The sequence below is a fragment of the Esox lucius genome, chromosome 16 (assembly GCF_011004845.1).
Source record: "Esox lucius isolate fEsoLuc1 chromosome 16, fEsoLuc1.pri, whole genome shotgun sequence".
In the NCBI taxonomy this organism is placed as follows: domain Eukaryota; kingdom Metazoa; phylum Chordata; class Actinopteri; order Esociformes; family Esocidae; genus Esox; species Esox lucius.
In genome coordinates, this window is record NC_047584.1 from 2,097,694 (window position 1) to 2,124,854 (window position 27,161).

Sequence of the window (27,161 nt, forward strand, 5' to 3'; positions counted from 1 at the left end):
GTGAGTGCGTATGCCGGGGGCCCCTATGAGGGCTCCATGAGGAGAAGACCACAGCTGTACATGGCGAACAACTAATTGGCCCTTAGCTGGTTGTCCCGTTCATCTTCATTTTTTACCAATTACTAAGCATTATCTGTGTTCTCAGTTGGCTGTGAGACTTAATCTTGTTTTGGTTAAGCTACTGGTGCCGGCTTGCAACATTTTAAACGGGGAAGGGGGGGGGGGGGGGTGCAGTCATAGTAATAAACAAACTCTGGAAACTTCCCATCAGCCCCCCCCCAACCCCCTCCCCAGGTAGGAATCAATAAACTATGACATCACATGAAGGAGAAAAGAGAGAGAGCGTGGGGAAAGAAAGGGGGCCAAGAATCAATTATCTGCGTAATTCAGGTCCTTGTTTGCAAACACAGCAGTCTCATTGATTAAGCTTACTCCAGTTGCTCTTGTCGTTATTGACTTGTTAAAACCATATTTTCTCCTCATCAGTGGGTTTCATGTTTGTGGTTGTCGGCAGGCAGATAACAATTCTTTTAAAAGGCCTACATCAATTATTCAGGATGTTTTCATTTTGGCAAGCTCCAAATACCCCTTGGCAAGTAATTGTGCGTGTTGGTGTGCGTGAGTTCTTATTTGTATCTATTTCATTTACCTGGTAAATTGATGAGAGTACATTCTCATTCACAGCAAAGTCCTGGGGAATAGTTACAGGGGTAGGAAAGTGGATGAATGATGTAAATCGAGGCTGGGAATGATTAGGATGACATGTATGAGTAGGGGTGTCGCGATATACCGGTATTGACGATAACAGTGATATTTAAAAAAATAAAATATTGATATCATGTTAATAATACACATATGACAATATTGTATTCACTAGACGAAATTGAAGTTGTATTTTTCCAAGAATTCCGTTTTTTAATACCTTATTTATGTCACTTATTACATATAACTTGTTAACCCCTCTAGATCCCCCGGGAGAGATCTGCAAAGACGCATCGTTTTAGTAGCCCATTCACATGGAAAAAAGGACATTGTATTCTTCCAAAAAGTCCTCTCGGTTTTTTGATACCTTATTTATGTCACCTATAGATAAATCTTTGTGCTTAAACAAGGAGACTGGACCTATGTAATGGCATTGAAATGAACTTGTTAGCCTCACCAGAACCCCCAGGAGAGATCCGCAAAGATGCACCGTTTTTGCCTGTTCAAATGGTTAAAAAGAAAATCAAAAAACTCCTCTCGGTTTCTCCATAGCTTATTCATGGACAAAAGATGCATTTGCTTAAACTACGAGTCTGGACCATTACATTGGACGTATACACTCGTGTTTGAATTAACGCCTTTTTGTAGCCTATTCACAAGGCATTTTCTTTTGGTATTTTTCAAAAACACCTCTCGGTGTTAGGATTTGTGGATCTTTTGTTTATCAGTTAATCTGGTTGCCTTCTCTATAACCAGTGTTATTGTTCATATTGTATGCTTTTATTTTTTTATTTGTACAGTTATGGTTACAGACTCTCTCCATCTCCATACTTTCGTATTTTGAGTGTAATTCATTTGACATAAATGAGAAAAAAACACATTAAACAAAGTTGAAGATGAATTTGACTGACAGCATTTCTTTCTTGAATTTTTCTATAGATATCATGATAATATTGTTACCATGAATTGTTTTGGCCACGATAATCATGTAGTGAAAATCTGATATTGTGACAGCTCATATATGAGGGCCACATTGGATATATGACCATGACTCCGGGGTTAACACTTTTTTAATAAGTGCAATGGATCATAGGTACCAAAGAGAGTTTGTACACCTGTTCCACATCCCTTCCGAACGAGGGTGCCTTACGCAGAGCAATGTTCCCTTCACTTCCCTGGGGCATTGAGATTTGAAGTTTGGACCATAGAGAAAAGTGCCTCTTCCTGGCCCATCAACACCGATTCAAGCAGCATCTGATCTCTTAACAGTAATTGACCAGTGCCGACCTGGTTAGCAGCAGAGACAAGCCAGCTGTAGGAAGCAGCTTGTGAGTCTTCCTGGTGTGAGTGTGTATGTGGGTTTCTGGTATGTGTGTGTATGAGTGTGCATTGTGATCATGCTCCTGTCAGCAGTTACAGGCAGCATGGCTGTATGCTGCTACGTTTCCATTTTCAGATATCCCCTATGTGTGTTGGAGTCATTGTTGTACAAATTATGTTGGGTTAGAGCTAGGGAATAGGGACCATTCATTTCTGGATTAGGGGTATATTTCAGGTCCCCGCATGAATATACAACCAAACGTGTGTGTGTGTGTACACAAGCAAATAATGAAAACAACACAGATTGCCCTTCAGATGCTAGATCACACGGATAGTTCATATTATATGACATCAATGCAGAACTAGGTATCTCTCTATATGCGGTTAATGCTGAGCTAGACCACTTGGCATTGGATGCATTGAAACCTGAGCTAGCATAGTGTTAATTATGTTAGTAGTCAGTTGGAAGTCTTCCTATCTAGGTGGATGCTACAGACCCTTGAACCATTAGATATAAATAACTGGGATATACAGTATATTTTGTTCTTCTTTGGTGGCCTAATGTGGCCCAGCGGTGTAAGCGGTCCGAAGTCACTGACTCCAGTGCACATGTACATCTGCAGCATGGGTTCGGAACTGCTCTTCTAGCAAAACAATGTCTTCACTGTCTGTCTTTCCAACTGTCTCGATCAATAAAGCATGAAGACCAAAATATATATACAGCTCTGGAAAAAATTAAGAGACCACTGCAAAATGATCAGTTCCTCTGGTTTTACTATTCATAGGTATGTGTTTGAGTAAAATGAACAGTTTTGTTTTATTCTTTAAACTTCTTACAACATTACTCCCAAATTCCCCCCAAAAATATTGTCATTTAGAGTATTTATTCGTAGAAAATAACAACTGGTCAAAATAAACACAAAAAAAGGTGCATTATTTTCAGACCTCAAAAGAAAACTAATTCATATTCATTTTTCAACAACAAAATAAAAATTGTTTAACTTAGGAAGAGTTCAGAAATCAGTATTTGGTAGAATAACCCTGATTTTTTCATCACAGCTTTCATGCGTCTTGGCATGTTCTCCACCAGTCTGTCACATTGCTGTTGGGTGACTTTATGCCACTCCTGGCATAATTCAAGTAGCTCGGCTTTGTTTGATAACTTGTGACCATCCATTCTCCTCTTGAACAAAATCCAGAGGTTTTCAATTGGGTTCAGGTCTGGAGATTGGGCTGGCCATGACAGGGTTTTAATCTGGTGGTTCTCCATCCACACATTGACTGACCTGGCAGTGTGGCATGGAGCATTGTCTGGCTGGAAAAAACAATTGTCAGAGTTGGGGAACATTATCAGAGCAGAAGGAAGTATGTGTTCTTATAGGATAACCTTGTACTTGGCTTGATTCATGCGTCCTTCACAAAGATAAAATCTGCCCGATAAAATCTGCCCGATTCCAGCCTTGCTGAAGCATCCCCAGATCATCAGCGATCCTCCACCAAATGTACAGATTTAGCCTAGCTTATACAATTCTTAAACTTCTCTCCACAGATTGCTTTGAGAAACCGTGCATAGAAAGGCTAATATTGAGAATTCAATGCCCAGATAAAGCCATGTCTCCACGCCAATAGAGTCTCAAAACCTGGTTTTGAGAATAGATGACTCAAACGAAAGTGGGATAAAATTGTACTCATGAAAAAACTTGTTAGAATTAACAAATGTTAAGATCGGAGGCGAAAATCTATTTATTGAGTTAAGCATACACTTCTACCACGTTTGAATACATTTTTTTCATACAATTGAATTTCATTTTTTAATATGATTAAATAGTTTTTGTTAATCTTGCTTTTATTTTTATTTTCAAAACACATTTCAGTTATATTTTTCTTTTCTTACGGTCAATACATTTGAGCTCAATTTGGCTCCATATCTGAAACCTTTCTATCAGTACCAGCATTGTCTGTTGCATCGGACCACATGGGCCAGCCTTCGCTCCCCAAGTGCATCAATGAGCCTTTGTCGCCCATGACCCTGTCGCTGGTTCACAGTTTTTCCTTCCTTGGACCACTTTTGATAGGTACTGACCACGGCAGATCGGGAACACCCCACAAGGGCTGCAGTTTTGGAGATGGTCTGACCCCGTCGTCTAGCAATCACAGTTTGGCCCTTGTCAAAGTCGCTCAGATCCTTACACTTGCCCATTTTTGCCTGCTTCTAACACATCAACTTTGAGAACAGAATGTTCACTTGCTGCCTTATTTAACCCACCCACTGACAGGTGAGGGCCCGAAGATCACGGCCATCCAATATTGGTTTTCAGCCTTGTCCCAAGCATACAGAAATTTATCCAGATTCTCTAAATCTTCTAATGATATTATGTACCATAGGTGATGAGATCCCCAAACTCTTTGCAATTTTACTTTTTATGTAACATTTTATGTCTCAGTGTCAAAATTGTATATCTTGTATTTGTACTATTTTCTACTGAATGTAAGGTTTAAATTAATAATACATTTCACACATTGTCCCAACTTTTTTGGAAACTGGGTTGTATTAAGTAGTAACAATAATACAAACTGTGGCCTAGAGTAGTCATCACAAAGGATATTTGTGAGGAAATATAACTCCCAGTTTACACAGATAAAGGGAATTGCCCTAATGAGCACACAGTTACTATTGCCATTGACCTGTGAACCATTCATATTGTTGCCACATTGTCTGCATAAATACCCCACTGTTGAGGATCATTGATCAGGCTATGAATCTGAAGAAATATAAAAACCAAATTGCATTCTACAGAATTAAAGTAGAACAAATGCATGGATCAGAAAAAGGGTACAACATAATATCCAAGTGTTTGAATGTCTTAGTGAGCACAGTCAGATCAATGATCAGGAAGTGGAAGCTGCATCACACCACCCAGGCCCTGCCAATAAAATGCTCTCCCTTAAAACCCAGCGCTACAGTGGCTGTTCAGTGTCCAGGGGTGGCGCAATGTTGCACCAGTCAAGCATATCAAAAACTCTGCATAACACTGGCCTTTATTGGAATGTGGCAAGAAAGAAGCAGTTACTTAAAAGTACCATGAGAAAACTTGTCCGGAGATTGCCAGAAAACATGAAACTGGCACACTCTGGTCATATGAAAGCAATATACATTTGTTTAAAATAATTATGTTTAGGCAAAAAGCTAATACTGCCTTATCCTCAACTCACACCATATCTTCAGTGAAGTACGGTGGTGGCCACATAATGCTACAGTATAGGGGCTTTTCTCATTAGCTGGGAATGGGCTTGTTAAAATTGAAGGAGGAATGGATGGAGCAAAATACAGGGAAATATTATAAGAGAACCTGCTTCACCGTGCTAAAAAACAGAAACTTGGGAGGAAATTTACACTACCAGCCAAAACTTTTAGAGCACTTCCAATTTCCCAATTTTTATTGTAATGCACACTGTTTTATGTCTTAATGTACTCTAAAATTAAGGCACTTAACAAAAAACAAATTTACTCATCAAAATAGCCACCTTTTGCAGATATTACAGCCAAACACACTTACAGCATTCTTTCTACATTGGATATCAAATATTGTTTGGAAAGTTCTTCCCAACACTGTTGCAGAAGTTCCCAAAAACTTGTTTCAGGTTGCTTTGCTTTCACCGTTCTGCCCAGTTCATCCTAAACCAGCTCCATGGTGTTTATGTCTAGAGACTGTGCTGGTCATTCCATGATTTGAAGCCTACCGTCTTGTTCTTTTCTTCTAAGGTAGTTCTGACATAGCCTGGAAGGATTGTTTTGGGTCATTATCTTGACCCCTGACCAACTGGGCGTATATCAGAGTATAGCATGAATGAATGCTACAGAATGCTGTAGTAGTCATGGTATTTGAATTTGCCTTGAACTCTAAATTCAGAACTCACAGTCAGTGTCACCAGCAAATCACCCCCATGCTATCACACATCCTCCAGGCTTCATGGTGGGAAACACACATGCAGAGAGAATTTGTTCACTGACACCCATTCCTTGTGTTTTCTAGCTCAAGCAAGTCTCTTCTTATTGGTGTCCTTCAGTAGTGGTTTCTTTGAAGTAATTCAACAATAAAGGCATGATTCACACATTCCCGCATTCCCCAGGTGTGCCGGTTACTTGAGTTCTGTGTAGGATTTATTTGGGCGTCAATCTAAGGTGCAGTTAATTGATGATTCCGAAGGCTTGTAACTCTAATGAATCTATCCTCTGCAGCAGAGGTAACTCTAGGTCTTCCTTTCCTCTAGTGATCCTCTTAAGTGCCAGTTTCAACATAGTAGTAGAAAAAATAAATTTTCTGTATTAACAGACCTTCATGTTTTTACAAGGCACACCTGTTAATTGAAATGCATTCCAGGTGAATACCTCATGAAGCTGGTTGAGAGAATACAGAGAGTGTGCCAAGCTGTCACAAAAGCTACTTTGAAGAATATACCGACATGGATTTTTATCTGCTTAACACTTTTTTGGTTGATACTTGATTCCATATGTTTTCACTATTATTTTACAATGTAGAAAATAGTGAAACTAAATCAATCAATCGATCAATCGAAGTTTATTCACAAATACCAAAAGCAATATAATAATACAGTCGTTGCAACAAAATCACATCGGTATAATGAATGGGTCCCCCAAAGAAGCTAGAGAAGCTTATGGGTGGGGTCCCGTAATTTTACAAAAGAAAGGTGGTACAATAAAGATACATGGTCACCATCAGTTACCAGGCGATGATAACAAAGCTCACAAGAAAAAACGCACAAAAACATACAGTACATACACATACATTCATGCTCATTACATCCCAGTAGTCCATGAGAAAGCAGTTATATATTAAATATAAGTTGATAAATAATATTTTTTTAGTTGTTTTTTAAAATTGGAGATAGAGGGTAGCACCTTAAGGTCATCATCAATCCCGTTCCAAATCTGAGGCCCCCTACATATAACACTCATACTAGTGCGCAAATATCGGCAATATTTACCAAATATTAATGATTTAGTTCTCGTTTGGTATGTGTGCTGGGGGCTATAGATAGGAATGAGACTATTTAATCTAGAGTTCAGATTATTTACAATTTGGAAGATAAGGCAAGCATTATGATATTTATTTAGCTCAACTACTCTTAATAACTCAAATCGAAAAAATATAGGGTATGAAGAGGAATTTATCTCTGACCAGGAAAGAGCCTGTATGGCTTTCTTTTGTAATGATATAAGTTTTTTAAGATAACTTATAAAGGTGTTACACCATATCACATTACAATAGTTAAGATGTGGTTCAAAAAGAGTTTTGTACAACACAAGAAGAGCAGACAGAGGGAGAAAATGTCTGATCTTATAAAACAAGCCGACATACTTTGAGAGTTTGTTAACAAGATGATCAATATGATTTAAAAGTATTTAAAAGTAAGAGAATCATCAATGAGGAAAAAAGACATACCCTTAAATGAGTCGGTGTGTTGCTACTGTATGTACAGTTAGGTCTAGAAATATTTGGACACTGACCCAGTTTTCATAGTTTTGTCTGTGTACGCCACTACAATACATTTGAAATTAAACAACTGAGATGCAGTTGAAGTGCAGACTTTCAGCTTTAATTCAGTGGGTTGAACAATATTATCTTGTCAGTGGGCAAACGTACAAAGTCAGCAGGGGATCAAATACTTTTTTCCCTCGCTGTATATCCCTACCCACATGGGGAAAAAAAAGATTTTAAGTGTAATAGTGTATATTTCAATATACTTTAAATTTAAAAAGCATACTTTAAAAACAAGATGTACTTTTGCAGTATAACATAAGTATAATATAAAGATACTAACATTACACTTTTGGACAGTTCTTTATAGTATATTTAAAGAATGTAATTTTCTAAATGTTTTATATACTAACAATATATTTTAATCAAATTTCATCATAACAATGAAGTTTTATAAAACTATATTGTTCTTCACTCTTTTAGTATACTGTAAATATACTGACATTACACTTTCAACTGAACTAATAAGTGTATTTTTAATTAATTGTTAGAAATTATTTAACGCATTGTTTTTAGTATTTCAGTTTAAGATAAGCATGCAGATCTACTGATATCACACAATCTTTAAGCAATAAGCATTTTAACTGTTCATGATAATTATACCCATTAAAAGTGTATCTACTTGCACTGTAAGACTTCAATACTGTGTGTATAGCTTCAACTTATGATTTTAATAATGTGGACAGAAATGACAATATGCATATCACACTTTATATCTTTGCAGACATTCAAACATAAAATGTAATTTATCACGTTACTAATCATTTTATTAACTAGCAAATGAGTATAGTCCAAAATAGTAAATCATTACAAAACTCATGGAACACTGAGTATTTTATAACACCTTCATTAGCATTGCTTACATATTGCCAACATAGAGTACAAGAGCAAAATGTACATGTAAGCTGATTTATGTTAGTCTTAGCTAAGTAAGGAGTATCTGTGCAAATTTGTTTTACTTCACATGCTATCAGGATGTTTGCTATTGATTTTAGTCACATTTCTATTGATAAATTGTTAAATCACAAGAATATACTGTTTGCACAGCCAGTTATCAGCTTCTATTAAAAGAAGTATCACAATAAAGCTTTGGGTGATTAGGCTAGACAAGCAACCCTTCCTAGGCTCTCTCTAAACTGTTTGGAAGAGGAATAACAAACTCCTATGTTGTCTGAGCATTTCATGCACAAATATAGAGGATATATTCAATTGAGTGTCTCTGCACAATACCCTTCTTGTCTTGAACAGTTCACAAACCAACACATGGCACATTGAATTGCATGAACATGTAGCTGAAATGTCATGTGAGCATTGGGGTTTGAAAGCTACAAGGCCATGGATTTTACATAGCATTCCATTCATCAACTCCACAATTGAATTGTTTCTTTTTTCTAGTCAGTTTACTTCGGAATGACATAATATGCCATTAGCAATGAATCGATTATACTACATGCATCTTTTCACTCTTAGACCCAGTAATTCTTCAATTGCAAGTATATACAGAACAGATACATTATACTCAACAGAGGGGTTGCCAAAAACCCTTACATTTTAACTTAGCCATTCAGATTCATCATTTGATCTATTGCTGTTTTGTATTTGGGAGAACAACTCTTGTACACTCTCAGTAGTGTTGTTCATGCAAGTTGCATCCTTTTGTGAAATACCCTTTAAATATCTCTTAACTATTTGCAGAGGGACATGAGAGGTTCCATTGAAGTACTTGAATCTTTCAGAAAAGATTCAAATGGGAATGTGATGGTTGCCCACAAGGGCCCCCAGTTTCGTACACTATCTGTAAGGTGTGTTAACAAGTGCACGTTGAATGACACATTCGCAGCGCCATATAGCCTCTGGAAATAGATCTTCTTCAATGCCAGTTCTGCTAAGTTTACATCTTTGAGATTAATTCTTTATTGGAGAAGAACATATATACTAAACACCAACAGAAAAAGATGATTCCAGTATTTCTTCAAAAGCACACCATTCAACACAGGCAGTGCACAGAACAAAAGGAAAGCCCTCCACTCTGATGCTTTCCAAAACCTTTTTTCTTGCACTGATCATATGTTCTTATGATTTCTATAGGGGACTGGATTTTATTCAGCTCTTGGTCAACAATATCTGTTTTAGTCTTAAGACACCATGTTTTTTGTGTCAGAGTGGCTAAATACAGACATGTGATGTATCTCTTGGTGGAGTCAGGCTGTTAAAAGACAAATTTGGTGTTGGGCTGCCTGTTTTCTCAGATTTAACAGATACAAATAGTTGCAAAGCACTTTTAAAAATGTCTGGCAAAAAACATAGTTTTTGTATTTTATATAATGAAATGCCTTTCTCAAAGTACCTTTTATTTGTTTTTTGTCTGATCTTTTTTGACTAAAAGTAGAGCATCTGAATAGTATGCATTTTAATGGCAGTTATTGGATACACAATACAAAGGATGATATAGAAGCCATGTACCTCATCTAAGTACCTTCCAGTGATACAATTAATGCATATCTGTGCTATTGCAATACTTACTTTATTGCTTTATGATAATAATGGGATTATGTTTTAAATGACATTTAAGTATATTATTAATATTTTAAAGTTATTCAAATAATATTCTTGACTCTTATTTAGATTAAACTACACTACACTTACATAATAGTAAATTATAATATATACTTAAACATTTTCAGAAATAAAATGTGTTAAAACAGTATTTGTTTTTCTCCTTCAAAATACTCTTAATACATTTAAGTATGAAAAAAGTGCCCCAAAACAGCATGTTTTAAATGCCTTTAATATACTAAAATGCTTATTGAGTGCTATTTAAGTTGAACTTAAGTATAATAAATGTATTTAAAATAGGTCCAATTTAGAACATTTTAAATAGACTTAAATTACATTAATCAAGGACATACTTATTATATTAAATATCTGAATAATGTATGATTTTAATATATTTAAATATATATTTTTCCCGCTTGGGTATATACTTCAGAATTCATCCAGCTGCTTCTGCCTTCTGTCACATCATCAATATACTCTAGTGACCCAGTGCCATTGGAAGCCATGCATGCCCATGCCACCATGCCTCCACCGTGTTTTACAGATTATTTGGTATGCTTCGCATCATGAGCCGTTTCCATACTTTTTCTTCCCATTATTCTGGTACAGGTTGATCTTAGTTTTATCTGTTCAAAGATGTTTTTTAATCTAAGTTAAATCTAATCTGGCCTTTCTATTCCTGAGGCTTATGAATGGTTTGCACCTTTTAGTGATCCCTCTTTTGTGCAGTCTATTTGCTCTCTTGCAGTCTTCTCTTTATGGTAGACTGGGATAATGATATGCCTACCTCCTGAATAGTGTTCTTCACTTGGCTGGATGTTGTGAAGGGGTTTTTCTTTACCATGGAAAGGATCCTACGATCATCCACCACTGTTGTCTTTCTTGGTCATCCAGGCCATTTGGGGTGCAGAGCTCACCAGTGCGTACATTTTTCTTTTATCAGAATGTACCAAACTGTTGATTTGGCCACTCCTAATGTTCCTGCTATCTCTCTGATGGAAAGTTTTTGCAGTCTAAAGATGACCTGTTTCACTTGCACTGAGAGCTCCTTTGACCGCATGTTGTGGGTTCACAACAACAGATTCCAAATGTGAATGCCACAGCTGGAATCAACTGCAGATCTTTTACCTTCTTAAGTGATGAAGAAGTAAACAAGGAACAGCCCAGACCTGTCCATGAAACAGCTTTTAAGTCAATTGTCCAATTACTTTTGGTCCCTAGAAAAGGGGGACTTCATATTAAAGAGCTGTAATTCCTAAACCCTTCCTCCAATTTGGATGTGAATACCCTCAAATTAAAGCTGAGACCCATATTCATTATTTAACTGTAACTTGAATATATTTTGTTAAACAGCCAAAATAACATAACTTGTGTCCGTGTCCAATTACTTCCGGTCCTAACTGTATTTAACAGTACTTAAAGCATTGCTTTTACAATTAATATATAAAAAAATATAAAAACACTGTGCTTTCACTTGCCCATAATAACCCAATATCTAATTATGACAAACCTGGGTGATCAAATGTTGAGTAAAATATACCATAAATGGAATAGGTCTGTGTTCACACAGTTTGCAGTGCTGCTGCTCTTTGATAAAGATCTGCTTGGTAACACTCTCTGCACCAGCTGTCAGGCTGGCTTCACTGCTGCGATTTAATTAGTCTGTTTATGTCCTTTCTAATAATAAAGCTCTCAGGGTAGAAGGACACATCTAGCTAGCAGCTATTGCCTGGTTATGTTAGCCACAATAGCCTGCTTAGCACTGGTGGCCTAGGTTGTTGGCTTGGTTAACACTTGTAAAATTACTTTCTTAATTTTGCCTGAGGTTGTAAATTAAGCTGTATCATATTGAATTAAATTGAGTTAATACTGATGGCCTAAGATATTAGGCTTGTTAGAACTGTTGGCCGTTGGACTTTAGCCTGGTTATCATTGTTAGGCCAGCACTCAATATTGGTTAGCAACCAGCATACTGTCGATATGACTTTTACTTATTTGGCAATACATACTTGTTTGAGACTTACTGGGTATTATTGTCTGCCCGCCCGTCTGCCTTTCTCAGACAGAGAGCTGAGAAAAACAAGCATACAGACAGTTCCTGAACAGTGTTTGTCTTTTTCTAAAATGTAATATGTTTTAATGGCATTAATGGTATCTTTTGCCAGTGCAAAGTGAAACACATAAAATGTGTCAAAACAACATTGAGAAGAGCACTAGATATAATACTAAAAGCAAAACATAAATGTGTTACATACATACACAAAAACAGATACACAACAAATTGTAATCCAAATCAGAAATGTAATGCAAGTTCAACAATTCACCAAGCACATTTGAAAGGGTCTGGTTGTATTTATACTGTTGAGGACTAATAGTTTAATACCAAGAGAAAGTAATGTATTTTCTTTAGCTTGTGGCAAGTCATGACATTCTGTGCTGCCAACTCTATAACATTAGACCTTGTTCTCCAGTATACATGTTTCTCAGTGTTTGATAGTTGTCTGTAAATGTAGAAGTATTCATTTTGGTACTGGGATGAAAGACTTTAATATATATTTGGGGCAAGTGATTGCAAAGTGTTTCTCTCTCTCTCTATCCCTTCTTCACTCCTGGGCTTTGGTTGTTCCCATCTCCCTATTAGTGACCTAAGCCCTGGGGAGTAAGGTGTCAGATAAAGCATAGAACGCCACACACAATTTTTAATAGACATTTCAAAAGATAAAAGTGATAATTGTATGTCTTTTAATCAAGTGAAATGTCCTAATTTTAATTCCACTAGTGTTTGGCTGTTAAGCATTCGCTTAAAGATTTGAATATGCATGATAGGGAAAATGTGTTGAGGGCTGATGTACAAAACACACAAATGGCGACAACTGCAGCGATAGATTAGAGTAACAAGGAGAATTGATGAAACATTATTCCCGTAATGATCCATATCAAGTTCTATCATCTTTGAGTGGCAGTGGTGGCGTGGCATTATTATTAGAGCATAGAGACTGAGGGAGGGTGAGAGTGAGGGAGAAAGGGAGACAGAGACAGGGAGGACAGAGTGAGAGAAGGAGAGATACAGGAAGAGGGACCAAGAGACAAAGAAGGATAGAGAAAGATGGATAGAGAGAAACAAAGAAAGAGAGAGGGATAGAGACAAAAAGGTAGGGAGAGGTAATGTGGCACGCTATACAAACCTCATGTCATGCAAGTATTTGTACAACTGTCTCTTGCGGTTACCTCAGCGCGACAGCATCACGGCTAAATAAAAACAACTGACCAGTCTACTTGTCAGCTATCATCAACTTAGAGGCCTCGCTCTTCATTAATTGGAGTGATTAATTTGGGGCTTTGATGCAGCGGGTGATGCATGCGTCGTAATGTCCTGTTCTGTAGCATCCACTGTCAGGTTGCATTTAGCCTGGATAGGGGCTGACCTTTGGGGAATGAAGAGATCAAGGCAATCTGAAAAGACAGTGTCACTTGGTGTCAATGTGATACTGTGCTATGACATCCCGGCTTTTCACCGATGACAGGCTTTCACAGGTTACTTGAGTAATGTGAAGTTGTGTTGACTATTGTATTGAAACATAGCATGCGTTGGGCTGTGATCGCGTTTGAACGTTGATTCAGTTGATAAGGTCATTACGATGGAAACACAAACGAAGATGGATGAGCACTGGTCTAATTCAGTATCAAATTCACGTGATTAATGTAACAGAATTGTAGGCATTGCATAATGATACATAATAGATGTATAAAAATGACTACACTATTGTAGTGTGAGAATATACACACAATAATTAGGATTATCTGTCTAATACTGTATTTTTCATCCAGAAGGATGTCATTGGCATTGATAGTACATCTTAAAAGTGTGTTGTATACCTATTCTCGATTTTCTTTATTTGTTTGAAAACATCTACTTACAAGACATAGTTTCCCTGAGGAAGCAAGATACAAATGTTAAAAGAAATATCAGACGTTTCACAAAATTTAGTTTATTTTCAAATGTGTTTTTTAATTTGTTTTACAAATATAGAAAAAAAAACACTTTATAGGCTAATGGCATTTATTTGAACTCAGCTTATTGATTTAAATTGCTAATTTTAACATCACTGCATTGCTCCGATTCAAAAAGGAATCAATATAATACAAACATGAATTAATATATTACATGCTTCACCAAATTGCTTTTTCAATAAGTGACATGACATCATCCTATGCTTTGCAATGTAATCCTTAGCAATATGACAGCTTATACTGATTTTCCAATGGTTATTGATAGAGAAAACAGACCGAAGCGAGTGATGCTAATTTTGTCATTCAAACAAATGATCTGGTAAACAGCACATGCAAACCAATCCCCCAAATGGTGACTTACTTGGTGACTTATTTATAAAATCTAAAATGTAATGCAATACATAGGGAATAGGGTTAGGGAGTAGGGTACCGGTTGGGACGAGGGTAATATGATGTCGGAGAGCAGCGTGATTGATAACATTTGTTGATATATTTCATGTGGAAAGCGTGAATCAAATGACAACGGCTTGCCCATTGACTGAAAGCAATCTTTTTAAAAGGGGGCGGCATTTTGGAATCACATGGAAATGATTCCTCTGTCTGCTTGGAGTGTCACTGCCAGAGTTCTATTGATTGGCTGGGGATATATTGCCCCCTCAGTAGAAACAGCTGCTAGTAATGGGTTGTGTGTGTGTATGTGTGTAACTGCATTGCATGTTGGCAAGCTGCTTAAGTATTAGCTTCTCGTGTTAACCCTGAACAGCCTGTTATCAGTGCAAACGTGCATTGTTGATATTTGAGAGTTAGCAGGCATGTTGCCTTCAGATTGCAGGGCTACATGAATCATGGGCAAAGTTGCTAGCAAAGCTCTGTGTGTGTTAGCAGTCATGGACAGCCTTGTGGTTTGGAGAAGGCGTTATCAAATACGCCTTGGCGTCCTCCCATATAGAGAACATAAAAATAGTTGTCTTTTTTTATTTGAAATATTAATCATGGGCTGAAAGTATTTCAATCTTGGGTGTCTGTGTTTGTGTGCTGTCTGCCTATCTTTCTCTGTGTGTTCTGTCTGTTCATAACTCTGTCTCTGTGTATGCTTTCCTTTTTTCTCTCCTTTACTTTTTTGTGATTGGGTGTGAGTGCTTCATGCGTGTTTTCATGCGTGCATGCATCTGTGTGTTTACGTAAAAAATATGTTTAGTAACCATAACCACATGGAAATCTCTCTGTGTGGATGGTCACGGTCACTGACCAGCTTTATTGATTAGCTAGAGATATATTCCAATCTTTGTAGAATCAGCTACTAGTTATGGGTTGTGTGTGTTCTGTTTGTCTCTCTATTTGCAGGTGAGTTTTGAATGTCTGTCTCTTTGTTTGTGTGAGTCTATGTGTATCTACTTTTGTCTTCCTGCCTGTTTTTGTGTGTGGGTCTATGTGAGTGTGTGTGTTTGTGTGTGTGTGTGTGTGTGTGTTTCGGTTTACTGTGTGTGGCTTGTGACAAATGTAAAGAGGAAAGGGCCTAGACTCATGTTAGAGATTTGAAGAGTATGTTCATCATGGCAGAAGATGTTTCCTTAGTGTTTGAACATCCTGGGCATCCTTAGCCATGTGAATAATTATGTTAATTAAGGTTGTATACACCTAAAGGATTATTAGGAAAACCTGTTCAATTTCTCATTCATGTAATTATCTAATCAACCAATCACATGGCAGTTGCTTCAATGCATTTAGGGGTTTGGTCCTGGTCAAGACAATCTCCTGAACTCCTAACTGAATGTCAGAATGGGAAAGAAAGGTGATTTAAGCAATTTTGAGTGTGGCATGGTTGTTGGTGCCAGACGGGCCGGTCTGAGTATTTCACAATCTGCTCAGTTACTGGGATTTTCACGCACAACCATTTCTAGGGTTTACAAAGAATGGTGTGAAAAGGGAAAAACATCCAGTATGCGGCAGTCCTGTGGGCGAAAATGCCTTGTTGATGCTAGAGGTCAGAGGAGAATGGGCCGACTGATTCAAGCTGATAGAAGAGCAACTTTGACTGAAATAACCACTTGTTACAACTGAGGTATGCAGCAAAGCATTTGTGAAGCCACAACACGCACAACCTTGAGGCGGATGGGTTACAACAGCAGAAGACCCCACCGGGTACCACTCATCTCCACTACAAATAGGAAAAAGAGGCTACAATTTGCACAAGCTCACCAAAATTGGACAGTTGAAGACTGGAAGAATGTTGCCTGGTCTGATGAGTCTCGATTTCTGTTGAGACATTCAGATGGTAGAGTCAGAATTTGGCATAAACAGAATGAAAACATGGATCCATCATGCCTTGTTACCACTGTGCAGGCTGGTGGTGGTGGTGTAATGGTGTGGGGGATGTTTTCTTGGCACACTTTAGGCCCCTTAGTGCCAATGGGGTATCGTTTAAATGCCACGGTCTACCTGAGCATTGTTTCTGACCATGTCCATCCCTTTATGACCACCATGTACCCATCCTCTGATGTCTACTTCCAGCAGGATAATGCACCATGTCACAAAACTTGAATCATTTCAAATTGGTTTCTTGAACATGACAATGAGTTCACTGTACTGAAATGGCCTCCACAGTCACCAGATCTCAACCCAATAGAGCATATTTGGGATGTGGTGGAACAGGAGCTTCGTGCCCTGGATGTGCATCCCACAAATCTCCATCAACTGCAAGATGCTATCCTATCAATATGGGCCAACATTTCTAAAGAATGCTTTCAGCACCTTGTTGAATCAATGCCACGTAGAATTAAGGCAGTTCTGAAGGCGAAAGGGGGTCAAACACAGTATTAGTATGGTGTTCCTAATAATCCTTTAGGTGAGTGTATATTTGGGTGCACCATAGCATATATTTTGCAACAGAAACCAAAAACAAATGTAAAAGTGTTTATGTGCAGTTAATATGGTATGTGATTCATACCTGCCATTCAAGTTGTTTAGATGAATGGTGCCATTAGTTAATTAAGGTCAACATTTAGAAAATGTTGTTTAATTTAATGTTAGGCAAAAGACATATACAACATTTAGATAATCTGTTTCCTTACTGAGAGTGCAGTGAGCAGATTCTAACCCATGCTGGAGCACTACTTGCAGTGGCGAACCGTTACTATTGGAGCTAGGTCCTCAGTAGCGATCTGACGTCATACATATAGAGAACTCGGATGCCTGTGCATACAGAGCATGAATTGAGACCTTTCTTTTGCAGACCTATGTAGACGAAGCAATTCTTTGATTACAGAGTCAAACAGACCTAAGCCATGCCTTGACTGTGGCTCACATAATCAGCACACGTACACAATGGTTGCAAATATCGATTGCAGGAACCACATTAGAAGAAAATACAGTCACTTCAAAGAAACATTTGCCAAAAGAGTCACTCAAATAGTGGCAAAATAAATTTAACCACAAAACTACTCACATTGTTTCAAGACCACTGAGAGTAAATGCCATCAGAGAGCAAACGTTCAGCATGCAAAATCTCCAGAATGCAACAAAAAAATATACACCACAACAAGAAATGTAATGTATCCAGTACTTCCCATTGCAACATTATTACCTTTGTTTTTACAACATAACCAGTGATCTAAAGTTGGAATAATATTTTACAAAGTGCGTTCAAAATGATATGAACGACTACAAGATAGCAACAAAAAGAAAGCTGTAGAGGAAAACAAGAAGTCCACACACCATTATGATTATTATTTAAAAACAAAGTCCATTCTCCTGCCCTTCTTTATGAAATGGGCAATGGTATGTTCATATAGCTTCTGTTTATAAATAAGTTATTTTTCAATTGAGATCAAAGCCAGGGCTGACAGACAGGCCGTCACCATCGTTGTATACACTCACTGCAAAAAGCAAGCCAGCCTGCTAGGCTATATCATGAGAAAATAAAATAAGTCTCATATTGGCTCTTAATTTGTGACGTATACTTAGGCCCTCTAGAGGATGCCCTCTAGAGGATACAATTGTCCCACCTAAAACAATTTGTGATTGGTTGATTCTACTGCCATTCTAAAATTCTGCTCTAATTCTGCACAATGTCAATGATGTTGGCTGAGGGCCTAGCCAATGAACGTTGAGCCCAGCTAGATTTTCTCTACTAAGAGACTACCAAAGAAAAATTGTGATTGGATCTTTTTTTCTCTTGGATGATAACCCTTTTTTTCCAACACAAACTGAAGAAATTCAATAGGAAAATCATTACAGATTAAATCAATGAAAACAAAATTCCAAGTCATAATAGATAAAAATATAAACAGATTTGTAATCATCCTTAGGCTCTCTCTGAGGGCGCAGAGAGCACTGACAGTTCCCCACTGAGTACATGTGCACCGAAGGCAGCTACTTACACTGCTGGACCAACCTAGGCCATTTCAATAAAAAAGTGTCTTGAGAGATATGTTGAAGAAGTGTTAAAGATACAGCACACCATGTTTTAGTTTCTGACAAATAGTTTCTGACTAATCTTCAAATCACATAGATACAACATTGAATAGTCATTACAGAAAGATATTTTCAAGCTCTTTTCTAGACAGCCTGTAGGTATTGATGGGGACTGAATCCATCAATCAGATGTGTGTTATTTGTTAAGAAGCATATTCTAGGTGGTGATGCTTCATTTGACACAAAACACTATCTGCATTTGATTGAATCTCTTAGAAACCTGGGGGTAGGCATCTGCTGGCTTTTTTTTGCCCTGTTTTTATCTTTTCATTTTAGTGATTTCCAATTAGGAATTAATACCCTGCTTTGTCATAGCAACTCCCAGCGGACATAAAGTCCAGAAATGTGACTTCCACAACACATATGTTGCCGTTCCTAGTTATCACAGGGCTCGTGAAAGCAGGCAGTCTATACCTGAAACCTTATGCGCCAGAAGGAATGTACTCACCACACATTTTACATTAATTGAGCACACAGACACCCAAGCAGCTAAAAGGAGTCGCTAGAGCAGGAAGATGCAAGACAACCAAATTTGATTACCAACCCCCAACGCCAGATGGTACTGGCCAATTGCACTGCCCTCCGTGGAAACCCTGGGCTAATCCAAGAGTGGCATGCAAACCCTGGTGTTTCAATGGCATGGATAACCCCATTTTTTATACTAAGGACAAATACTTAGTCTTATTGGTCTACCATGTTCCTACCTCACCCATCAGAATGCACGTGTATCTCCTTCATGACATGGCAAACAAACAGTTCTGTTTGTTGATGTGAATTAGCTGCTAACATAGCCATTTGCTGAAGCTATAGAATTATGACCATACTTTGTGTGTTTGTGAATGTGAGTGTGTGTGGTAGTGGTGGGGTGTTGGCATGTTGTACTGTATAGAGACATTTACACATAACTGTCTCAGTGTGTTTTTCCACATGTTAGTTTAGAAGTCTTTGTTTGCATAAATAGCTAGTGTGTTTGTAGTCAAATGTGTGTTTGTAGTCAAATGAGTACCTGAGAGGAAGGTGGGTACCCCACATACACACAAACACTTTAACAAATCCAAGATGGTTTTTTTACCATCAAGGGTGTAAACACAAAAAAAGTTTCAATGTTTCCTTCAATGACATTGAGGGGCTGTGGGTGGCTACATCAAAGAACAGCACCTTCCTTCCTCTCCCCTTTAATGAGGTACAGGACTCAACAGCCTTGACTGAGCCTGCCATCTGTGTGTGTGCTTGTGAATGTGTGTGGAGGGGATATGTGTGCCCGTTTGTGTCAGGATGTCTGCGTTGCTGTGTCTGTACGTGAGTGGATGAAAAACAGCCCATAGCGCCAGCATAATACCAGACTGCATTTATGAAGGCTGTTTTTTTATAGTATATTTCCTAAAGTTTGCTTCTCCATGTCCTGGGGTTTAATGGCCCTTTCGCCTCATAAGGCTGTGCTGTTGCATTCTGAGAAATATTAGTACTTAAGGTTAAGATATATGGTTGATTAGAGGCACTGAGAGACCGCTAAAAGGGCCAACAGCCTCAAAGCCATTGTCTGCAGCCTGAATTACACTCCTTATGTAGTACACAACGTTTGACCAGGGTAGGTAGATCTTATTATGGTTACTTTTGTGGCTTGGTCATTTCCTTTTTATCATCCATTTGTGTGCTTGTAGGATCTGGCTGCGTAAGCCAACATCTTCATTCCCAAAAAGTACTGAGCAGTCTGTGAAGTGCCCGGCAACATGGGGGCATTGTACAAGGCCAATTACTAGAATAGCCTAAATTGTTTTGGAGAGTGCACATTCACTGTAAATTTATACAGTTGATAAAAACCAGGGCCCTTTACAGTTTTCCGATTGATCCAAAGAGATCTATGTAGCATGAAATGTCTTGTCTTTCCCAATCCAAATCAAAGGGTGTGACCACAAACGAATGTGTTTTACTTTGACAACAGCATTTACCAATGCATTGTTCCAAAGCCATGAGCACCTTTCTAAACCCAAGACAGATAGCCTCGATACAGGCCATTTAATTAGCTAGCGTACAGATATCTCAGCTTTGGCAACCAATTACGCATTCTTCCGACGTCTACACAGTCTCCTTCACCGGCAAGAAATGGACAGAGAGAGAGAAAGAGAGCAAGAGAAAGGGAGAAAGACCTGGTGAGATCTTTTCCACCCTTTGCTGTCTAATACAGTACATCTCATCCCCCTTTTTGTCTAGTTAAAAAGGAGGTAAATAGGGGAGACAGACAGCTTCATTAGCCTTAGCTTCTGAGGAGGTGGCTTGGCCTTGGCTAGCACCGATTGTCTCTTAAATAGTGGAGCTTTTACCCGAGACCCAGCCGGCGACCTCCGATCAATTACGGCTGACATTATTGTTTGTCGTGAGCAATTTTCCTGGATAGAGTTCGAAAGAAGAAAAAAAAAGATCTTAGCTTGAGCTGTGGCTGAAAATGGATTCCCTCACTCTTTTTTCACTCTCTCTCTCGGTTCTGTTTTGCTCCACAAACAATACATCATTCAGCTGAAGAGATAATAAAGTGGCAGGTTGGACCTGGTTTAATTTTAGTCATGGGAAATCTAGCCACTCCAGAACTAAAAGGAGACAGGACTGCAGGTTGTTAGCTTGACTGAGGTCTGTTGGCTAGTCAGAAGGCGAGGTATTCAGTCTGATACCTTTGGATTAATTTGCTATTATTCTCACTCAAATGGTACTCTATATTGTAGGAAAAGGTGGCTAGAAAAGCTTTGCACATCAGGGCTCCTGATAACAAACACACATTTGGAAAGACACACACATATATGCAAACACATGCACACAATTGTGCACAACAGTAGGCACCCATGTGTTCACACACATGTATGCACACACTCGTATATACACACAAACACACACACACACACACACACACAGACACACACTGCTAGAACACCCGCAGGATTAACGACAGAGGAGATTGCTTCACTACAGGTTAATAGCTCAGTCATTTCAGTCATTGAAAAAGGTTGCAATTATTGCCCTCTTTTTAATCATTCTAAACCCTTCATCAACTGATTTTGTATTAATACTTGAACCTGCTTGTCATTTTCTAGGAGCTTTCCATGTGTTTGCCTGATATAACACCTTTTTAATCATACAATCTTTCCAAAGGGTATTTGAATTCATTCCCTTTATCCTTCGTGATTCGGATCGTTGCTTATTCATGCATGCACTTTCCCGAAGTACTGTATTACCCAACCTAATAGCTTGAGCTGTTTGCTTGCGTATTAAGTGATTTGTAGTTTTAATGATGATAGCTAAGTACGAGTTCACATTCGGAAGTCTCTAGGGCTGACTCCAGGTAAATTACTCCAAATGCTGTTGTTTATGCTCTTCACTAGGAAAGCAATGCATGGGAATCCAACTTCTAAATCTACTACTATGGAGAAACATTTATCTAAAGTTGCCGTTCAATTGAAACCTCACTAACTGTAATATTGATCAAGTTGAGTTCTTTTCTGACTGTAAAACAGTTTTGACTTAACTTGTTCATGTGATCATTTTGGAGACATTTCAGTTTATAATGGCTAGATTAACAACTTAATGAAAAGTAAGGCTTCCACAAAAGTCCATACAGTCAGACATACACACACTAATGTTAAAATTCTGTTTTGGACAATTGTTGGTGAACCTTCTATTAACCCATTCACTATAAATCCATCATGGATGAACCAGCAAGTAATTACATGTCAAAATCATTGTGTTTTTCCCGAACAATTCTATAAAAATGTATAAAAAACGATACTATGTACAAAGAACTTGAGGTATTGCTTTGAATCAAACCAATCATTGTGACTAGGTGAACTAGTCTTTGCCTACTTCTGGTTCCTTTACAGTCTACTGAATGGGTCTTTATGGAGGAAAAGTCACATGAAGATGGTGGAACGTAACCGAGGCTCTGAGACAAATAAAACCCCCACGGTGTGTGTGTGTGTGTGTGTGTGTGTGGAGGGGCATTTCAGATTGAGACAGACTATAGTACAGTGTTTAATACAGATGATGTCAATCACAACTAATGATAAAAGTCACATCATTGTCAGACCTTTTTTGCCTTATTCCAATTCTGCTTGTTGATTTCCTTAAGAGGTCAATCAGATGCAGAGTGTGTGTGTGTTTTGGTTTATGCCTAAGTGTGCTTGTGCACACTTATGTATCCCTCAAATGCAGTATAATGCTCTCTACACTGGCCTTTGAGTGCCTTTGAGACGTAAATACACAGGTACAGTGGGGCTCTTTCCGTGGTGTGTCACTGTAAGTACCCCCACCATTGGGCTCTTTCTGGCACTGTTGTGATTGAGCTCTGGGCGTTGAGAGGTAAATCGATTCACAGACGGAGCTCGAATGAGAAAGGCAGAGGGGCTGAGTGTGCAACCTTGCTTTGCGCTTACGCTTTAATCTCCCTCGCCACCTTCATGTTTGGGAACGATCACCAGTTGGAATCTGCATGCCATCTTTCTTATGGAAATCCACTTGATTCGGGAGGAATAGGAGGGAACGAGTACCTCCTTGTCTTTCATTTCACAAACAGCGTCCTTGTCTTTTGAGGTTTTCTTTGCGGTGTTGATCGCCTTTCCCCTTGTTGGCATCTGATGATTTGTCGCAAAAGCAGACTTGTTTTATGGATTAGGTTTCTGTGGTGATGGTTCCAGGGTTGTTTTCTCTGTTATTTTCTTTACTGCCAATAGAAAAGACCAAACATCTACAGCGGGGCTTAGTCAGATTCAGCATCTGGAAGGTTTTGAGATGTTTTTCTTTAAAGCTGCTCTGAAGGAAGCATCTGAGTGGCAAAGGAAGAAGACAAAAATGTTCCCCAGTCACTTTTGATCCCACCAAGTTCAAAGCCCCCCATAGGAGAAGTGTGGCTGCAGAAAGGAGGAAGCATGTGGTTTTGGGGACAGACACCTAGCTTTGACCTTCTGTGTGTATTCATTTTCTTTGAAAGTTAGACCATTCTTATTATGCTGTACCTTTTAAAGGCACAGTGGCTAGCTACACTATTCCCCACGGTATTTCTTTTTTTTGGTAGATTTAAATTTTTGGACCAACTAACGTCTTCACTTTGAGTATTATGTCAGAGCAGAAATTGAATCACGTGAAGCATTTGTTAGATATCTGATCTTGCTGAAATAAAAATTATCTTTTGTTGCACAAGTTAAAAGTCCGACTTGCTTGTTCTGTGGTCCAGACTACTCTAGGCATCCACACTGTAAAGCAATTAGCCTTGAGACATATTTCATATAGTAGTTCTGAGGATACTTGTTTTAACAAGTCATTTGGATAACTGCTTCCAGTGATTGCTTTATTTTTGCAGATTAGTGTGTAAAAGGGCACCCTAATCTCTAAAGTAATTCACTCGTTTGGCCATGGGTCCCAGTTAAAAACGATTAAATATTAACTGTAAAATATATACAGCACCATTTCAAATACTGATAGAAATGTATATAAGTAGCGAGCCCTATTTCTAAACGTGAACCATTTATTCAACAGGGAGTAATTTATGCGTATTTTATTGCTGTGTAAACTTTTGGCTTTGAATTACTGACTAGTTATCGTTTCCATTTTCATTATAATTATTGTAATTTTATCTATTATTAACATGTGTTGTTAAACATTTACGCCTCTTATGTTAATATGAACTGATACCCTGAGAAGCGCTTGAGATAATGATTTCAAAATATATTGTAGGACTGGATTGAACACATACTCCTCCTATTACAGTGAATGCTGTTACATATTAATTGTTTTATGTTAGCATGAATCAACTTCAGTGATCTGCAGTTTATTCCAGCAAGGCCACCCAGCATGTTATTTTAATAAATAATTGTTCATAGTTAAATTGCATGCTGTATTTGAAATTTTACTGATACATTTAGATATAGGTTTTCTTAACAGTGTAAAATAGTGGGTTGGCTGCTCTCAAAAGAATAGTGAATTATCCCACATATCCCTCAACCAACAACCAAGATGCAGCCCTTATTGATTATACCATCTCATCTCATCTTCATCCGATTATCCGGTATCGGGTCGCGGGGACAGCAGCTCCAGCAGGGGACCCCAAACTTCCCTTTCCCGAGCCACATTTGCCAGCTCTGACTGGGGGATCCCGATGCGTTCCCAGGCCAGTGTCAAAATATAATCTCTCCACCTAGTCCTGGGCCTACCCCGAGGTCTCCTTCCAGCTGGACGTGCCTGGAACACCTCCCTAGGGAGACGTCCTGGGGGCATCCTTACCAGATGCCCGAACCACCTCAACTGGTTTCGAGGCAAAGGAGCAGCAGCTCTACTCTGAGTTCCTCACGGATGACTGAGTTTCTCACCCTATTGATTATACCTCTATGTCAAATTAACCAATCGGCATCCTACATTTCAGATGAACCAATCAACAAGGGTTTAATTTAACGATTACCTTCTTCCATTTTGTAGGTTTGGAACTGCCCTTCATGATGATGCCCCACCCCCTGATCCCAGTCAGCTTGCCCCCAGCTTCTGTCACAATGGCAATGAGCCAGATGAACCACCTCAGTACCATTGCCAACATGGCTGCTGCAGCACAGCAACAGAGCCTGCCTTCCAGAATGGTCACATCAGTCATCAAGGTAAGTTGTGTAAACTAAACCTGACAGAAAAACATGATACATGATATTACAATGTTTCTCAATCCTGATCGTGAGGGACCCATAACTGTTGAAGTGCAAAAAATTAAAAAAATAAATAAAAATTGCTTTGGTCCCCAGGACCAGGATTGGGAAACACTGTTATATTCCAACATGGCCGAGGTAGCACAACAACAGAACCTGTTCTGCAGAAAAGTCAACTCAGTTATCAAGGTAAAGTGGCAGAATTAACATGCACACTGTGAAAAATCACCTATCATGACTTTTTGACTGAAATAAAGAAAAAAGTAAGGAAGCACTATGGCAGTGGTAGGTAACTTAAGCACCAAAACACTTCTGTTTGGTGTCCTACTTGCTTGTTAATAGGCTTCAACTGATGTCCCAGGTCTCAATTAGTCTTGGATTAGAAGGGGAGGATGAAAACCAAATGTTTTGGCCCTCCAAAACTGGAGGTGCTTACCCTTGCACTAATGGCCAGTTGATTACACTGCATCTCCTTTCATGGACTTTAGTGTTCACTGATGAGGTCACTAATGATATTATATGTTGTCACTAATGTCCTTCTGTCATTGACAGGAGCGTGTCCCAGAGAGTCCCTCCCCAGCCCCTTCTTTAGAGGATGGCAGGAGGCCTGGCAGCCACCCGTCCTCTCACCGAAGCAGCAGTGTCTCCAGCTCGCCGGCCCACACAGAGAGCTCCTCAGACAGGATACGTACGTCCCCCTATTCCCTCCCCATGCAACGAGTCAGACTGGCTAACTGCGTGTTCAGTTCCGCAAGTAAACAAACCAACCCCGCTAACCCCATTTCGCTGTTGTAATTTACCAATAGAATGATTGATTTTAGGTTGGATTTTTCTTTTGCCATTTAATCCTAGTCTTAAATACTCACTGGTGTGCAGGTTTTTGTTGTAGCTGTGTAGTAATATGCTTGTTTCTGCTAATCAAATAATTTTTTCATCTGATGAGTCATACATTGGTGATCTTCTGCACAGTTACCTTAAGATGAATGCACAAACTACAAGTCTCTTTCACTTTGGAAGAGTGTCTGCAAAATTTTTTTTTTTTTCAAACAAGCAGATTAATCTGGTATATTAGTACTGCGATTGAAAAAAACCTGGACACTACAGAGCACAACCTCGGATTCATCCACATCCACATTCAAAACTATGCTAGCAAGCTGTTCATTTTCATAGACAGGCCAACTTGGACAGAAAAATACATCTTCTAGCTCATCTGTTCTTCTCTCTCTTCTCCAGCCATACATCAGAATGGTCTGTCTATGAACCAAATGAACCAAGCTCTGCTGGGTCTTTCTCCAAGCATTCTACCTGGGCCTAAGGAAGGAGACCTAGCCCACGACATGACCCATGAAGCCAAGAGGATGCACATTGACAAAGGTAAAATCTAAACACTTACTGTTCCTAACTTTTTCTTGCATAACTGAAAAAATATTCAGACCACTTTACTTTCTCTACATTTTGTTGTGTAATTGATTGATTTATATTTAATTAAATCAATTGTGTTTTCCTTCAACCTACACACAATACCCCATATTGATAAAGTGAAGGCCAAACTGTGTAACCCGGCAAGAATGGCCTTGGTCAGGAAGGTGACCAAGAACTCTATGTCCACTCTAACAGAGCTTAAGTTTCTCAGAGATTGGAGTAGGACAACCATCCCTGCAGCACTCCATCAAAAAAGGCCTTTATAGTAGAGTGGCTAGATAGACATCATTTATGAATAAAAGGCATATGAAATACCACTTAACAGACTTGAACATGAGGAAAAAGTTTATCTGGTGTAATCAGACCAAAATCAAACTATTAGGCTTGAATGCCAAGCTCCACGTCTGGTGAAAACACTGTACCCACTCATCACCTGGCTATCCCTACG

At 38.7% G+C, this 27,161-nt stretch overlaps 1 protein-coding gene across 8 annotated transcripts in view; it reads left to right on the forward strand.

Moving 5' to 3' along the window:
- Window positions 1-27,161, forward strand: part of dachd (dachshund d) — a 200,529-nt gene that overhangs the window by 133,530 nt on the left and 39,838 nt on the right. For 3 of the 8 annotated variants that reach the window (XM_010904272.3, XM_010904273.3, XM_010904279.3), the window contains exons 4-7: window positions 25,077-25,249; window positions 25,388-25,480; window positions 25,844-26,045; window positions 26,525-26,665. In XM_010904272.3, the coding sequence (XP_010902574.1) occupies window positions 25,077-25,249; window positions 25,388-25,480; window positions 25,844-26,045; window positions 26,525-26,665 (609 nt within the window). Of the gene's footprint in view, window positions 1-25,076; window positions 25,250-25,387; window positions 25,481-25,843; window positions 26,046-26,524; window positions 26,666-26,830 lie in introns of all 8 variants that reach the window. The other 5 variants (XM_010904274.3, XM_010904276.3, XM_020044557.2 and 2 more) reach the window with 4 other exon arrangements.